This window comes from Eurypyga helias, unplaced genomic scaffold (genome assembly GCF_000690775.1).
Source record: "Eurypyga helias isolate BGI_N326 unplaced genomic scaffold, ASM69077v1 scaffold38336, whole genome shotgun sequence".
NCBI lineage: Eukaryota > Metazoa > Chordata > Aves > Eurypygiformes > Eurypygidae > Eurypyga > Eurypyga helias.
The window spans coordinates 522-16,678 of record NW_010255390.1 but is presented as its reverse complement, the minus strand read 5'-3'; the positions used below and the strand labels follow the sequence as shown (position 1 = coordinate 16,678).

The window sequence follows — 16,157 nt, the reverse complement described above, 5'->3', positions numbered from 1 at the left end:
AATGACGATCACAGATTTAAATTGCTGTGATTTAAATCCTTCCCGAGCCTTCCTGTGTCTGCAGGAGTGTCGATAGCCATGTTCATTCGGCTTTTCCTGCAAGCTCTGTCCTTCCCAAGCAATCGCTCCTGTAAAGGCTGTTTCTCCCCTTTTGCCAACGCCTCACTCCAAACCCCTGTTCGCTGTGTCATTTTTGCCATGCAGGCTATATCCGAGAAGGTTTCCTGGCGGTGCAGCATGCGGTGGACAGAGCCATCATGCAGTATCACGCCAACGCCAGCTCGGCCAGCCTGCTGGAGAGCATCACGGTGGCGGTGCAGCGCTTCCCCTACCCAGCGTACGTCAACGATCTCTTCCTCCTCGCCATCCAGAACCAGCTGCCCCTCCTGCTCATGCTCAGCTTCACCTACACCTCACTCAACATCGTCCGTGCCGTCGTGCACGAGAAGGAGAAGAAGCTGAAGGTGAGGCGAGTGGTGGGACATCTGGATGCTCCCCTCCCTCTGCGGTGTCTCGCAACGGATGCTGCCTTGAAAGTAGGAACCAAAATCCCTGTTGGGTTTGGAGCCAGCTACCAGAAGGTGGGGATGGCAGGGGATTAGCAAACCCTGGGGAGGAATGTCGCTAATCCTGCCATCCTGCTCTCCTTGCCATGCAGCCAAGGCTGCTGGTGTTTCTCTTGGGCTGGAGGGTGGCTCGGAGAGAGGGCAACACTTGTGTGTTCTAGAGTTTTGTAGAATCAAGAGTTCAGCCTGTGGGAAGCCGGATTTTTGTCTTTTGAACATAGAAACCCGTGTGTCTGGGGGCGGTTGGAGCTCAGCCGATGTGTTTGTGACTGCAGGGCTGAGTGTGCAGGGCTCAGCTTTCCCTGGGCATTGGCTGTCCTGCCCTCTGCCCCACTGCTGGGTGGCCATGATGGCCCCGCCAGCATCATTTTGGGTTCAGCTCAGCTCTCTGGAGAGATGCTGTCCTGGGGTGGTGGCAGCCCCTCTCCAGGGAGATGGGGGACACCACACGATGCTGAAGGCTGCGTGGGCCCACTTTGGTGGTTCCTGGGGCTGCCACCTCCCTCGCTAGAGCTGCAGAGCTAAGCCACCGTGGGTGTAGCCCTGAGTGACAGTGTGACCTCCCCGCAGGAGTACATGCACATGATGGGCCTCAGCAACTGGTTGCACTGGAGCGCCTGGTTCCTCATGTTCTTCCTCTTCCTCCTGGTGTCCGTGTTCTTTGTCACCATGCTCTTCTGTGTCAAGGTGAGTGTTTTTCCCCAGGCCACCATTCTGCAGGCCAGAAGCTCTGCTGGCAGGGCACAGGGATGACAGGCTCCTCTGCCATGGGCTTGGACCAGCCTGGTGTCTCAGGACTCCTCCACCTGTGTACCGGAGGCTGGAGTTGGCCTGTTCCAGAGCTGGGTGGGTAGATCTGACCCAGCAGCTGCCTTTCACAGAAGGGTTGACCTCCCCAGGCCAGGGCTGAGAGGTGGGAGCCCCACGGGAATGAGGGAAGCCCAGGCAGTCCCATGCAGAGCAGGACCACCTGACTCCTGCAGCCCTGCATGCCCTTGGGGGGACTCGAGCTCTCGTCTCTGCTTGTACCCACGCCACGAGAAGTGGGAAGTGGCTGCCTGGATGCTGAGCAGGGTGTCCCCTGCCTCCTAGACCCTGCGTCACACAGGAACAACCCTATTTCTTCTTTCTGGAGGGGTCTAGGAGGACCCTGTTGTTCTCACCCATCTCTCAGTTTGTCTTTAACCTGTGGAAAACACCAGGTCTTGGCTGCCCACACATGCCTGCAGTCATGGCTGGCTTCACCAGCCCTGGGCATAACCACATTTTCTTGGTAGGTGAGCGAACAGGGAGCGGTGCTCACCAACAGTGACCCCACGCTGGTGTTCACCTTCCTCGCCATCTTCTCCATCTCCTCTATCTCCTTCAACTTCATGGTGAGCACCTTCTTCTCAAGAGGTGAGTCCCTCTGCCTCCTTGCATTGCTGACCCTTGGGGATGCTGGGCAGGTGAACCTCACACACAGGGGTTGTTACGGGTATCGTGCTGTAAAATTTGGTCAATTCTCCTTCTGAGGCAGCTCTGCAGGTCATTGGTCCACCCTGCTCAAAGCAGGGCCAGCTCCAGAGTTATGTGAGCTTGCACAGGGCTCTGTGTGGGATAACTTGCTTTGACATGCTGAGGGGGGACCTTTCTTCCCTTCTTTGGCTGCGTGGGAAGGGATGTGAGAAAAAATGGGTGTACTGTTGTTTCCTAAACCAGACGAGATCATGTGCTGGGGCATCCTCTGGCTGTCTTGGCCCCGAGGCGCTCTGGTCTGGGATGGACAGGGTGCTTCTGCAGCAGCCCACTGTGGGGTGGGGGTCTGGCACTGTCCCTGCCTCTCTGTGGGACATGGGCACATCCTCATCCTGCCCCCCCGTAACCACGCTTTGTGCAGAAGTCCTGGATCTCCATGGATGGAAAGCTGCTGGGAAATATTTGTTAGTATGTCCATGTTACTGACATTTTCCCTCCTGCTTTTCTCTGCAGCAAACGTTGCGGCTGCTGCTGGTGGCTTCCTCTACTTCTTCTCCTACATCCCTTACTTCTTCATCTCACCCCGCTACGACCTGATGTCCCACAGCCAGAAGCTGGCGTCCTGCCTTATCTCGAACGTGGCCATGGCCATGGGGGCACAGCTTATAGGCATGTTCGAAGGAAAAGGTGAGCGAGTGCCTCCAGTCCCTCGGAAGAGGAGACAGTCTTTTCTTGTGTCACGTTGGGACTGGCTTGCATGTGGTGTGAAAGGTGGAAAGAAGTCAGGGAGAAGCATTTCCCTGCTCCTGACAAGAGCAGGAGGGCTAATTGGTGATTGCTCCTGCAGGTCTTATCAGCACAAGGGCTGTGCCCCTCCCAACCCATGCCCCTCGCAGTCTGGGCTGTGCAAAACGCCATCATCACTTTAATTACCAAACGAATGGGGATCCATTGCATTTCCTCCTTCCCAATACATATTTTTAATTTCTATGCTAACAAGAATTTGCTGTTGGTTCCAGCAGAGGCCAGGCTTTTGCCAAGTGATGGCAGTACAAGGTGGCCGCGGTGACAAAGGGGCAGTGGCTGGGAGAAGGAATTGCTTCTTCCCTGGGCAGTTGCAGAGAAAGTGGTGGGGTGGGGGGCCTTGAGGTGCCAGCCCGCTTTCTGCTGCGTCTTTCCCTCCACCTATAGAAGGGATTGTAGAGATGTGGATGTATTCGTCATTACCAAGCACTGAATTAGGACAGGGGATGCTACCTGTCAGTCTTGGGGGGCAGTTTATCTTTCTGGGGGACATGGGAAGGCTCTCGGCAGAGGTAGGCAGTGCCCCGTGTACGTTGCAGGGACTGGCATTCAGTGGAGGGACCTCATGAAGCCCGTCAGCGTGGATGACAACTTCACCTTAGCCCAAGTGCTGGGGATGCTGCTCCTGGACTCAGTGCTCTACGGCGTGGTGGCTTGGTATGTGGAGGCTGTCTTCCCAGGGGAGTACGGCGTGCCTCAGCCGTGGTACTTCTTCCTGACGGTGAGCACTGCTTACACGCCCCTTCCAGGGGGCTTGACACGCATCGGTCCGGGATGATCCCTGCTTCTGGGCTGTGCGGTGGGCCGGACTAGCGTACAAGGGTGGCACCATCTGGCCTCCAAAATCAAGGGGACTGCAGCATGTCCTCAGTAAAGGCTGATGCAGCTATATTTTTTTAATTACTATGAAGGTCTCTGTGGCTGTAAATCTTTGTCCCGACACTCCTTGGCGTGCAGGCTATTGTTAAGTGTCTCCATGCCCAAGGAGGGCATTGGAGAGAAGCCCCAGCTGCAAGCAACCAGATCCAGTCATTCAAAACTCCCCGAGCACTGCCATCCGGGTGGAGGGGGGGGTGATCTGTGTCCTGCTGCCAGCCCCCACGTGTTAGTGCCAGGGGATGGGTGACGACTGTCACCCTGTCAGCTGAGCTGCCCTCGGTCTGCCAAGTCAAATGCTTGGCATCGTCTGTAGCTGCCGCGGGTGCTGCAGTTCAGCTGGCTGCTGAGAATTCCTTAAGCCACAGTGGCACAATCCACTTTGAGCCTATGGATGTATCCCTTGTTATTTAATCATGAGGTTTTTCCTCCTCCTGTCTTAATTTCCCTATTCCAGCATGGTTTCACTCCAGCATCACACTCCCTCTTGCAGCTAGACCAGCGTAGTGCAGATACAGCCTCTGCCAAAAGCTACAGCAGGATGCTGATTTTGCATCCAAGAGTTGTTGAATTGTTATTTCCACAGGGATTTAAGGTCCTAAACATTTATTGTCATTCCTAGAGAGCCAGAAAAAAAAAGGATGTAATTGCAGTAGCTGGACCCCAAGGTTTTTGTATTTAGTGTATGTCAGGGTTTTTGGAGGGGGTGATCATCCATTGTATAGGCTCCTCTGAGCAGGGTTCTTCTGCCTGAGCAATTTTACTTATCGTAGTACTGATCTTTCCCATGGGAACAAAGATGGGTAAAAGCTGCCTGTGTAATCACAGGCAATCCTGCTGTAAGGGAGAACCAGGGGAGAGCAGGAGGAGCAGTTCCATCCTCTGGCCTATCTGCTGAAGATGTGCTGGTTGGCAATTCCCAGGCCAAGGAGGGTGGTCTTGGAGATCCAAGGGCAGCATCTGTGTGGGAGGAGGGTGGACCAGGCTGGGGAGAAGAGACGGTCTCTGCCTGTGCCTGAGTTTCTCTCTTTACCTTCTTCCATCAGCCCTCATACTGGTGCGGGCGCCCCAGGACTGTCGTGGGAAAAGAGAAGGAGGAGGAGGAGGACCCCGAGAAAGCTCTGAAGAGCCAGTATATTGAGGAGGAACCTGCCGACCTCATGTCGGGAATCAAAATAAAGCACCTTTCCAAGGTACCAACAGGCCAGCACAGCACAAACACATGTTGTAATGTTGTTTTCGTACAAACTGCTGCCTGCAGGCAGCTTCCTTATCATTTCGCTGCCCTCTGCCTGGGGCTGTGTTGCTTGGCCTCTGTACACAGGTAAGGCTCTTCCCCAGAGCTGGCTGCTCTTTGTTGTGGGCTAACGCGTTAGGTACTTGCATGTGCTGTGACATCGGTATTTAACCTATTGACATCTGCATTTAACCAGAATTAGACCTGTTGTCTAATGCCAACACCACGTGAGCCTCAAAGGCTTTGTCTGCCGGGTGGAGTGAGGGGGTCAGACCCGAGAGCGCTTGCCTCGAGTGCAGCATCAGCTCGTTAACGTGATCTCCGCAGGTCTTCAAAGTGGGAAACAAGATGAAAGAGGCAGTCAAGAACTTAACAGTGAACATGTACGAAGGGCAGATCACTGTGCTATTGGGACACAACGGTGCTGGGAAGACCACCACTCTGTCCATGCTTACAGGTAGGAGCCGCATCCTGCTGTGGGGTGGGCATGGGGCAGGGAAGGGCTAATGGCTTGACTTCCAAAGGGGAGCTGTACCTCATCGATGAGGTTGGAGAGGGGTTTTTGCACCTCCCTGGAGCACCTTCAGTTCACTGAGCTGTTAGCCAGGGATGTGGGAGTGGTCAGAGGCATGTCGCTGCCTAGGGACATGGAGGGAGTGTGGGGGTCCCTGCTCAGCCCTACCCAGTGGGGGACATAACAGCCAGTCTTTGTGCTGGAGAGCCAGGAGAAGAGAAAGGACCCGCTGTAGGATGGCGCTCTGCAGGCTTTGTCATGACAAGGCAGGGAGGACGTGGGCCATTGTTATTCCTGAGATTCTGCACTCCTCACAGCCTATTTTGGTGTGGTGGACGTGGTGACCTTCAATGGTCCTTTCTTCCCTGTTCCCTGTCACTCTGCTGCTCCTGCCAGCCCAGGGCGCTCACAGGACCTTCCCTGGAGCTTTGCCCTGGCCTTGCCAGGCCCCCAGCCAGGCTGAGAGCCAGGCTTGCCTTCTCGCTTCACTCCCTGCCTGCCTGCTCTGGCAGCACTGCCAGGTCCTCCTCCCACCTATGTATGCCTTGTAGCCCACCCTGTGGGTGGGAGGAGAAAGCTGCTGTGCCCCAGCTGGAGCAAGGACTGGCTTGCTCCAATTTTTGGCAGAAAGCTGCTTGTGGGGGATGCTCGGCAAGACCCCTGCCTTTCGCTGGCTCTTGGCCTCCCAGGGTTATCCTCAGCCCTGAGCTGAGGCTCCTGTATCCTGCTCCTCCTAGGTCTGCACTCTCCAACGGGCGGGCAGGCGTACATCAACGGCTACGAGATCTCCCAGGACATGGTCCTGATCCGCCGCAGCCTGGGCCTGTGTCCCCAGCATGATGTCCTCTTCGACAACATGACAGTGGAAGAGCACCTCCGCTTCTATGCAGGGGTGAGCTCAGTGCTTGTGGGGAGCCGCTGCTGGGCCCTCAGGAGCCAGGCCTGGGGGGACAACCTGCAGCCACCCTTCCTGAGGCTGGGAAAGTGTGGTGAGATATGTCAACCAGGTCCAGAGGAGGCCACAAAGATGCTCAGGGAGCTGGAGCCTTTCTGCTATGGGGACAGGCTGGGAGAGTTGGGGGTGTCCACCCTGGAGAAGAGAACGCTCCAGGGAGACTTTATTGCAGCCTTCCAGTACTTAAGAAAGATGGGAACAGACTTTAGCAGGGCCTGTAGCGACAGGACAAGGGGTATTGGTTTAAAACTGAAAGAGGGGAGGTCCAGGCTAGACATAATGAAGAAATTGTTTATGCTGAGGGTGGTGAGGTGCTGGCACAGGTTGCCCAGAGAGGTGGTCGATGCCCCATCACTGGAAACATTCATGGTCAGGTTGGATGTGGCTCTGAGCAACCTGATCTGGTTGAAGATGTCCCTGCTCATGGCAGGGGGGTTGGACCAGATGGCCTTTAAAGGTCCCTTCCCACCCAAACCATTCTAGGATTCTATTGTAAGGAGAACAGCCCTTGCCTCCTCTTCCCACCACATCTGCCCACAGGAACACCCACACCAGCTGTGCCAGCTGCTTCACAGAAGGGCAGGAATCCCTCCCTCTGCTTCCCCACTTTCCTGCCTGGGTGTGGAGGATGAATGCGGTGGGGTTTAGCAGCCAGTGGCTGATGTGGTGGGAAAGGTCTTTGCCAGATTCCCTTAGCCTCACAGGCAGGCTTACCCCTCCCTTCCCCTGTCTGGCAGCTGAAGGGGTACCCATCCTCCAAGTGCCCCGAGGAGATCAACCACATCCTGAGGATCCTCAACCTGGAGGACAAGCGCAGTTCTCTGACCAAGGCGCTCTCCGGCGGCATGAAGCGCAAGCTCTCCATTGGCATCGCCCTCATCGGGGACTCCAAGGCAAGCGTCTCTGGGCGGCGTTCACCTCAAACCTTTCTTGCTGGGGCCAGTGCAGTGGCTCTGGGGTTGTTCCTCACCCGTGGTGAGCCAGGGGGAGATGGAGGGACAGTGAGGAGGGGGCAGGAGCACCCCACAAAGGGGACAACTCTGAGGACAGCGCCCTGAGGCTGCAGCACAGCTCTGCTGCCTGGTAGCTGCTCCCCCAAGCAAGCTCATCTCACGCATGTTGTGAGGGCAAGGCTACTTCTGGGTCCCAGGGTTGCCCCCTCCTGCGCTGCTGTGCCTCTCAGCCCTTTTTGACCAGCACCTGTCTCCCGTGGGCAGGTGGTGATGCTGGACGAGCCGACGTCGGGGATGGACCCAGCCTCTCGTAGGGCCACCTGGGACCTCCTGCAGCAGCAGAGGAGCAACCGCACCATCCTGCTGACCACCCACTTCATGGATGAGGCTGACCTGCTGGGTGACCGCATAGCCATCATGGCCAAGGGCGAGCTGCAGTGCTGTGGCTCCTCACTCTTCCTCAAGCGTAAATACGGTGAGAGGAGCAGGCAGGCTGTGCTGGAGTGCTTGTCTTATCCTGGCAGAGAGGAGCAGGTGGAGGATTTAGAGCAGGGAAGGGGACCCATTGCCCCTTGTGCGATGGCTGCTTGCTCCCTGTTGTGCTGTTTTGTCTCTTCTGAGGGCCAGCCACACTCTTGCTCCTGCACCATGTCCATAGCCCAGGCAAAGCCATCAGTGCTTTGCAGTGCAGAGCATCCCTCTCTGCTCCAGCACCCCAGGGCCAGGCTGGGCTGCGATTCACCCTTCTCTCCCTTCTCTTGTGGCTCTGTCCAGGGGCAGGGTATCACATGGTGATGGTGAAGGAGCCCTACTGTAACCTAGGGGAGATCTCCCGCCTCATCTGTCAGTACGTGCCCAACGCCACCATGGAGAGCAATGCAGGCGCAGAGCTGTCCTTCATCCTGCCCAAGGAGAGCACGCACAGGTAAGGGCATCATCCCCCACTTTCCCTCCCTGCCTGGGTCCCCTCGTCTGCACTCACTGGGGCACACTGTCATCGTGGGCTTGCTGGGAGGGGGAGCTGCTCTCTCCATTTTCTGGGAAAGATGCATGAGGAGGCGAGAGTCCGTGGCTGCAGTGATGGTCTTGTAAAATTGAGTCTGGTTCCTCCTTTCACTGCCATCCTCCCTTATATCTGCTGGCACATTGCGCTCATGCCCCTGTGCACACCGTGTCGCTGATAGCTGGTGACGGCTGAGGCGTGGAGGGTGGCACAAATGAGGCAGGCTCTCAAATCAAATATATGGAGAGCTGAGGCTGCCTGTGGCAGAAGATGGATCCCAAAAGCTACTCCTGGGGAGAGTGGGGTGCTTAGTGCTGCAGGCAGCTCTGAAGCTGGCTGCAGGACACAAACAGCTGCAGGAGCGATGCCCAGGGGGTCTTAACCTGAGGGTTCCCTCCCATGACTGTCAGCATCTAATGCCTGACTTCCCCATGCAGGTTTGAGGCCCTGTTCACGGAGCTGGAGCAGAAGCGGGAGGAGCTGGGCATCGCCAGCTATGGTGCCTCGGTCACCACCATGGAGGAGGTCTTCCTGAGGTAGGCAGGAGGGTGGCCAGGGGATGGTGATGCCCAGTCCCTGGGTGCTTTGGCAACAGTGGTGTCCTACACAGGTCTCCAGGGCACGTGTTAGGTTTTGTCTCTTGGGTTTGGCTCCCACAGCTCAGAGTAGCTTGATCCTGTCTGGGTCTGTATTTCATCATCCTTTTCCTCCTGGCACAGGGTTGGGAAGCTTGTGGACTCCAGCATGGATATCCAGGCCATCCAGCTGCCTGCTCTCCAGTACCAGCATGAGAGACGCTCCAATGACTGGGCCATGGATGACTCCAGCAGCCTGAGCGGCATGACAGATATGACGGATGACAGCGGGGCACTCATTACGGAGGACTGCTCTAGCATCAAGCTCAACACTGGGGTGAGTGCTGGGGGTGTCGATGCAGCGGGAACAGGGAAAGGGCATGTGAAGATGTGGTTTGGGATAGGAATACCAGGTGGAGCCTACCCCACGGCTGGTCTTGCTGTGTGTGGTTTGGAAGATCAAGGTGGAATCTGCATCTGTAGGGCAAATTATTTTTAGGGCTGTTGGGGTTGGTCACTGCCATCCTCTTCACATTAATCTTGAGATCTACAGAGATGCTTTTGAAGGTTTCCCAGGTGATCTAGAGAGGTTTTCACTTGCTGTTGCTACATCACTTGGGATTTCCAGCAGGGACATGAGAAAAGCCATCTTCCTTCATTCACTAGGCTTGTGTTTTGTGGCCCTGGCAGACCTTCATGGCCTGCTGCCTATGCACCTGTGATGAATTTCCCCATACATTTCAAGGGCATGTCTGAAAAGCAGAAGGGGAGAAAGATGTTTATAGGTTTAAAAAGCAAAGAAGGTGCTTTGCAGGGGTCCGGAGCTCCCAGGCATCTCAGTTCAGTCGCTTTGGCAGGCAGCCGCGATGCAGTAATCCTCTTTGTGAACCTCAGATGCTGAAAGGTGGAGGAAGGTAAAGGTCACGGCTGAAGCCACTTTTAACACCCGAGATCCCAAAGTGACTGCATCCCATCAGGAAGCTGTGGTGTTTGATGAGCTGCCCTGCTAATCCTTTTACGTGCTTGGCTGGAGAGCAGTGCTGTGGGCTACATGCATGATGGGGAGGTGGTTTGGGGGTTGTTCTCCCCATCAGCTGCATGGGGTGACGTGGACGGTGGGGCTGCCTGCAGCTGCCAGGACTGGTGTTGACCCGACTTCTCCCCACCTAGTTCTACCTGTGCTGCCAGCAGTTCTATGCCATGTTCATGAAGCGAGCCATGTACAGCTGGCGCAACTGGAAGATGGTGGCAGCACAGTTCCTCGTGCCTCTGATCTTCACTGCCTTTGCCCTCATCGTGGCCAAGACCTTCCCGGGGCCCAGGGACTCCTCCCTGCTGAGGCTGACGCTGGAGCCCTACGGCCAGACCATCGTGCCTTTCTCCATCTCAGCCGCCTCGGGTCTGTCGCAGAGGTTGGCGGAGCAGTACGTGGAGCTGCTGGATGCCCAGCGTCAGTCACCGCTGGAGGTGCTGGGTGAGAGTTCTGGGAGTACCCGTGAAGCCGGCGATGCCCGGCGGGGTGTGCAGGAGCCACAGGCTTCCCCTGCTGGGGCCCTTGGTGTGGGTGGCTCAGGTCGCATCTGACATATCACTGCATATCCTCTCCTGCACAGGAGAGTCCCACAGTTGGCAGGACTACCCCCTCAGCTGAGCAGGACTGTGTTTTCCATAACCCTGCATTTGTGGCCATCATCGGGACTAGGGTGGGCTACCAGGACTGGGGCTGCTTGGGGTCTTTTCCAGTTGGCCCCGGTTATTTCTCACGTGATGGAGCCTGCTTATAACAGCCGTGTCATTTGGCAGGTGGCCTGGAGGAGTACCTCATCTCAAGAGCCTCCGAGGAAGGGGGAGCCTTCAACGAGCACTACATCTCAGCCGCCTCCTTCGAAGGAGCCAGGAACCACACAGTGGTCACCGCGTTATTTAACAACCAGGCGTATCACTCCCCTGCCACAGCCCTCATGCTGGCCGACAACGCTGTCTTCAGGGTACTGGCAGGCCCCAACGCCTCCATCACAGTCACCAACTACCCTCAACCCCGCAACATCACCGAGAAGGCCAAAGACCAGCTCATGGAGTATGTGGTGGCACGGCACTTGTTTTCCTGCTAGGGCTGACTTCCATGGGTACAGATTGGCTTGGTTGGACTGGTGTCAGCAGAGGAGCCAGGCTGGAGCTTCTCAGCCCCAAATGTAGCTGTGATTGTACTCAGAAGGTCAGGAGAGCAAAGCTGTGTAGATGACTTACTTGCCTGAGCCTGGCAGCCACGCCACCCCATGCACATGTCTCAGTGGTTGGGTATTCCCCTCTAGATACTGGTTGGGGTGGTTTTCCCTGGATGCTCAGAGCAGAGGGGGCTTTATGATCGCACACATCACCAAATCCAGGGTCTCTGGACTTCCCCTGTACCAGAGGGGACATGCGTGGGACCTTGCAAAGGCAGGGTGGAGGTTTGTGGTGTGCTAGGAGGGCTGTGTGTGGGAGATGCTCCACTTACTGAGGTGCGCTTCTGTTGTGGGGGTGTTTCTCGTGCATGCTGGGTGAGTGTAGCCTCCACAACGAGCACAACATGGGTATGCTGCTGTGCCCGCGTAGCCTCAGCGGTGGTCTGTCGAGCTGTCCCTGTCCTAACCTGCCCCGCTGCTCTCCCCGCAGAGGCCAGACTGGATTCGCCATTGCCATCAACTTGCTGTATGGCATGGCCTCGCTCGCCAGCACCTTTGCTCTGCTGCTGGTCAGCGAGCGGGCCATCAAAGCCAAGCATGTCCAGTTTGTCAGCGGTGTCTACGTGGTCAACTTCTGGCTTTCTGCCCTGCTCTGGGACATCATCAACTTCCTCATCCCTTGTGCTCTGATGCTGGTGAGTCACCCCTGACACCCTCCTGTCCTCCCCTTGAGTGGGAGCTCCGGGTGCTCTGGGAGGGCTGGGATGTGTGTGGATGCAGGGAAAAGGATGAGGTCACCTGGCTCTGACACTGTCTCAGTTACTGGTCCTGCCTATTAAGAAAGTCCTTCTGGGAGCTGGGCCATGACCAACCAGCTGGGTTGGTTGGCTGCAGCCTCTGGCACTTTAACACTTGGGTGTGAGCACTAGGAAATCTCAAATACATGGGACCATGGACAAGAATTTCCCAGATCTGCCCTTCTGCATCCCAGTCTGCAGAAAGAGGGCTTCCCTTGGGAACAGGCATGGGCTGCTGGTAGGAACCATCTGTGAGGGGTTATCTTGGTCAGTGTGGTGCTGCTGTTACCTCACTGCCTGGGCTGTTGAGGCAAGGTGGCATCACTTGGGGTCAAGATAAACATGTGTTCTTGCATTGCTGTGCTCCAGGTGATATTCCAAGCCTTTGATGTGCAAGCCTTCACCCAAGACAGCCACCTCGTTGATGTGATGCTGATCTTCCTCCTTTATGGCTGGGCTATCATCCCCCTCATGTACCTCCTCAGCTTCTTCTTCTCAGTGGCGGCCACAGCCTACACCCGTCTCACCATCTTCAACATCCTGTCGGGCACAGCCACCTTCCTCGCAGTCACCATCATGAGCATCCCAGGTGGGTTTGCTGCCCTCTACGCTTGCCCTGCACTGCACCCTGCTGTCACCAAGAAGATCCTTTCATCAAGATGAAAGGCTGAGAGAGTTGGGCTTGTTCAGCCTGCAGAAGAGAAGGCTCCGGGGAGACCTTATTGCAGCCTTCCAGTACCTGAAGGGGGCTACAAGGACGCTGGCAGGGACTTTTTACAAGGGCAGGGAGTGACAGGACAAGGGTTAATGGGTTTAAATTGAAAGCAGGGAGGGTTAGGTTAGGTATCAGGAAGAAATTCTTGCCGGAGAGGGTGGTGAAGCACTGGGACAGGTTGCCCAGAGAAGCTGTGGATGTCACATCCCTGGAAGTGTCCAAGGCCAGGCTGGATGAGGCTTGGAGCAACCTGGTCTAGTGGAAGGTGTCCCTGCCCATGGCAGGGGGTTGGAACTGGATGGTCTTTAAGGTCCCTTCCAACCCAAACCACTCTGTGATTCTATGATTCTATCCAGCCCCCAAGGAGACTCTCACGCCAGGGCTGCCCCTACACTAGCAAAAAAAACGCACTGAGAGTCCATTCTCACCCATTAAATGTGACAAAATTTGTTGGTTTCCTTCCAAATTAAAAACTACCAGTGTCTTTCTCTAAAACCAGATAACTCCAATCCGCTGATCCTCCTGTGCTTCTCTTTCAGAGCTGGGCTTGGTGGATCTCTCCAAAACCCTGGATAAAGTTTTTCTCGTCTTACCCAATTACTGCTTGGGACAGTGCATCAGTGACTTCTACCAGAACTACGAGTTCATTCAGTTCTGTACCTCCTCTGTTGAAGCCATCTTCATCTGCAAGGCATTCAGTGAGTCTCACCTGCCTGTCCAGGCCATCCCTCCACAGCCATGCTGGAGGGCTCTCTGTGGGGTGGGGGGTGGAGCTGGGCAGCATCGTGGGGTCTCTTACCCAACCTGGGCAGTAGCTCCAGGTACTGTTTCAAAGCAAGAACTGGGCAGTGTTTGACATCTTTTCCTTACTAACAATTTGGAGGAAAACGTGGGCCCGGGAAAGTTTCATAGACAAGTAAAGAAATCCCAGTCCCAAGAGTGACTTGATCTCCGCTGCGTGCTTCCACTGAGCATCTTCTGCCAGATCCCCTTCAGCCCTGAATCCTCTTGTGGGAAGTGTTGGCTAGAGCTGTGGGCAGGGAGCCCAGTGTGGGCTGGGATGGAGATGAGCTTGGCAAAGCTTTGGGCTCACAGCTTTCTCTGGTGCTTATCTTTCCCTGTCCAGAGTGTGAACTGATCAAAGTCTCATTTTGTTCCATCCCTGCTTAGATATCAGTTATCAGATGAACTACTTTTCCTGGGAAACACCTGGCATCGGACGATACCTGACTTCTTTGAGCATCCAGGGTTTCTCCTTCGTCTTCCTCCTTTTCCTCATTGAGACAAACCTTCTCTGGAGACTGAGAACTTTGGTCTGTGGCATCTGCAGGCGGCGGAAATGGGTGAGCTGAAGTGTCCCCTCCATACCAAGCCCAGGAGTCCCTGTGAGCTGGAGATGGGTCCTCATCTTCCCAGGGAGCATCCCTGGAACTGCTTGCTTGGAGGGGCAGATCCTGTTGAGTATGGAGGTTGGCAGCGGGAGTGAGGTGTCCACAGAGGTGGCTGATCGAAAGGATGGATCCTGCCTGGGTTGGGGGCACTGGAGGGACCCATTTGTCCCACAGCATCCAGGTGGCAAAGTGTTCTTTCTCTCCCATGTTTAGGTGGCACTGCTGAACAGGGTCTCTGTGCTGCCAGAGGACCGGGACGTGGCAGATGAGAGAAAGAAGGTTTTGGAGTCACCACCAGAACTGCTGTCATCTCTCAGCAGCCCTCTGGTCATCAAGGAGCTCACCAAGGTGAGCAGAGCGTTCGCCTTCCTGAGTATCCTGTGGCCAGCTAAGCCATGGCCCCCATGGGCTGGTAAAGCCACCGCTTGCCTTGGCATGCCCTCAGGCGCTGGGCATGCGTGGTGACTGGCATGGCTTGTGCTTTGGCCTCCACCAGGTCTACGACAGCCAGGAGTCCCTGCTTGCGGTGGACAGGATCTCCTTGGCGGTCAGCAAAGGGGAATGCTTTGGCCTTCTCGGCTTCAATGGGGCAGGCAAAACCACCACCTTCAAGATGCTGACTGGTGACGAGAGCATCACATCGGGGGATGCCTTTGTGGATGGTCACAGCATTCTGGCCAACATCAAGAAGGTACCAAGGGCTGCAGAGGCACAGGGCGGCGTTACGAACAGTCCCAGGTCCACCTGGGCTGGGCCGCCTTGCAAGTGCCTCTGAGGAGGACATGGTGGCAGTTGCCAGGGATGAATGTCATATCGCAGGGATGTTGCGTCCTTGTCTGGCTGCCTGGAAGCAGTCCCCTCTCCACTAGGACCACAGATGAAACAGATGGCAGCCAAACCTTGCAATGGTGGCACACCCTTCATCAGAGGGCTTAGCTCCATAGTCGGAAACGTGAAAAATATGTCAATGATCACAGCTGGATGATGATCTTTCTAAAACAAGCAGGTCAAACCTTTCAGACCCCTGCTAGAGGTCTCCTTGCTGGGAATTGTCCACTCCCTTTGGAAAAGTGAGAGATGAGCAAGGGTCAGGCTTTCAGTTCAGTCCCTGGGTACCTCTGCCACTGCCACCCCGGATGACATCAGGCAAGGAGAACAGGGAAGGGGCTGCCCTGGAAGCACAGTCCTGCTTGCTTCCTCCCATGGGACTCCCAACTTCTGCTGGGCTCTTGTTGCCAAAGGACGCCAGGATATGGGGAAGGTACAGACCCTCCCACGCGTTCCTAGAGCCTGGCCCACCTGAAATGGCCCCTCACAATGAGGAACCAGCTTGGGAAACACAAGAGAGACCACGCACTTGCCGTCCCGAGGCACGCTGTGTGTGTCCATTCCCACCAGACCGGCCACTCCAGCAACGAGGGAATTCCCTCTCGTTTCACCTGTGGTTCCAGAGCTCCAGCTCAGTCCCTGTCACGTTGAGCAGAAACCTTGCAGAGGTGCAGAAGAGCCCTGTGGGTGCCAAGGCACCTTCTGGCTTGGACACCTCCCTGCAGAGACCTGCCTGTGAGCTAATCCCTGTTGGGTTCCTCTTGCCCCAAGGTCCAGCAGCGAATCGGCTACTGCCCGCAGTTCGATGCCCTCCTGGACCACATGACGGGCCGTGAGACCCTGAGCATGTACGCCCGGCTGCGGGGCATCCCCGAGCGCTACATCAGCAGCTGCGTGGAGAACATGCTGAGGGGGCTGCTCCTGGAGCCCCACGCCGACAAGCTCGTGAGGACCTACAGGTGAGAGGAGATGTGGAGGCACTCCGTCCCCTCTGCCCCTTGTCTTGCTTGGCTCTCCCTGTGCTCATATCGGCTCCCTGTCCCCATTCCCATCTCCTTCCGCAGCGGTGGTAACAAGCGGAAGCTGAGCGCTGGCATTGCCCTCATCGGTGGTCCCCCCGTGATCTTCCTGGACGAGCCCTCCACTGGCATGGACCCCGTGGCCCGGCGTTTGCTCTGGGATGCAGTGACACGGACACGGGAGTGTGGCAAATCCATCATCTTCACCTCCCACAGGTGACACTTGTCCAGGCAGGGTTTGACATGAGAGATGGGCAGGAGGGTGGTGGGTGGGCACTGCCTGTAGCTGGCAGCGGCTGGT

At 56.1% G+C, this 16,157-nt stretch overlaps 1 protein-coding gene across 1 annotated transcript in view; it reads left to right on the top strand.

The window, feature by feature from the left end:
• Window positions 1-204: 204 nt before the first annotated feature.
• Window positions 205-16,157, top strand: part of ABCA3 (ATP-binding cassette, sub-family A (ABC1), member 3) — a gene marked incomplete at both ends in the record, with an annotated part of 16,439 nt that continues 486 nt past the window's right edge. Inside the window, 23 exons of the mRNA XM_010153312.1 lie at window positions 205-464; window positions 1,137-1,253; window positions 1,844-1,964; window positions 2,538-2,711; window positions 3,368-3,549; window positions 4,751-4,897; window positions 5,269-5,398; window positions 6,193-6,347; window positions 7,148-7,303; window positions 7,628-7,838; window positions 8,138-8,288; window positions 8,804-8,902; window positions 9,086-9,278; window positions 10,112-10,415; window positions 10,745-11,018; window positions 11,597-11,801; window positions 12,273-12,492; window positions 13,158-13,316; window positions 13,789-13,961; window positions 14,223-14,357; window positions 14,506-14,700; window positions 15,609-15,796; window positions 15,902-16,072. Coding sequence (XP_010151614.1) covers window positions 205-464; window positions 1,137-1,253; window positions 1,844-1,964; window positions 2,538-2,711; window positions 3,368-3,549; window positions 4,751-4,897; window positions 5,269-5,398; window positions 6,193-6,347; window positions 7,148-7,303; window positions 7,628-7,838; window positions 8,138-8,288; window positions 8,804-8,902; window positions 9,086-9,278; window positions 10,112-10,415; window positions 10,745-11,018; window positions 11,597-11,801; window positions 12,273-12,492; window positions 13,158-13,316; window positions 13,789-13,961; window positions 14,223-14,357; window positions 14,506-14,700; window positions 15,609-15,796; window positions 15,902-16,072 — 4,120 coding nt within the window. The remainder of the gene's footprint in view (window positions 465-1,136; window positions 1,254-1,843; window positions 1,965-2,537; window positions 2,712-3,367; window positions 3,550-4,750; window positions 4,898-5,268; window positions 5,399-6,192; window positions 6,348-7,147; window positions 7,304-7,627; window positions 7,839-8,137; window positions 8,289-8,803; window positions 8,903-9,085; window positions 9,279-10,111; window positions 10,416-10,744; window positions 11,019-11,596; window positions 11,802-12,272; window positions 12,493-13,157; window positions 13,317-13,788; window positions 13,962-14,222; window positions 14,358-14,505; window positions 14,701-15,608; window positions 15,797-15,901; window positions 16,073-16,157) is intronic.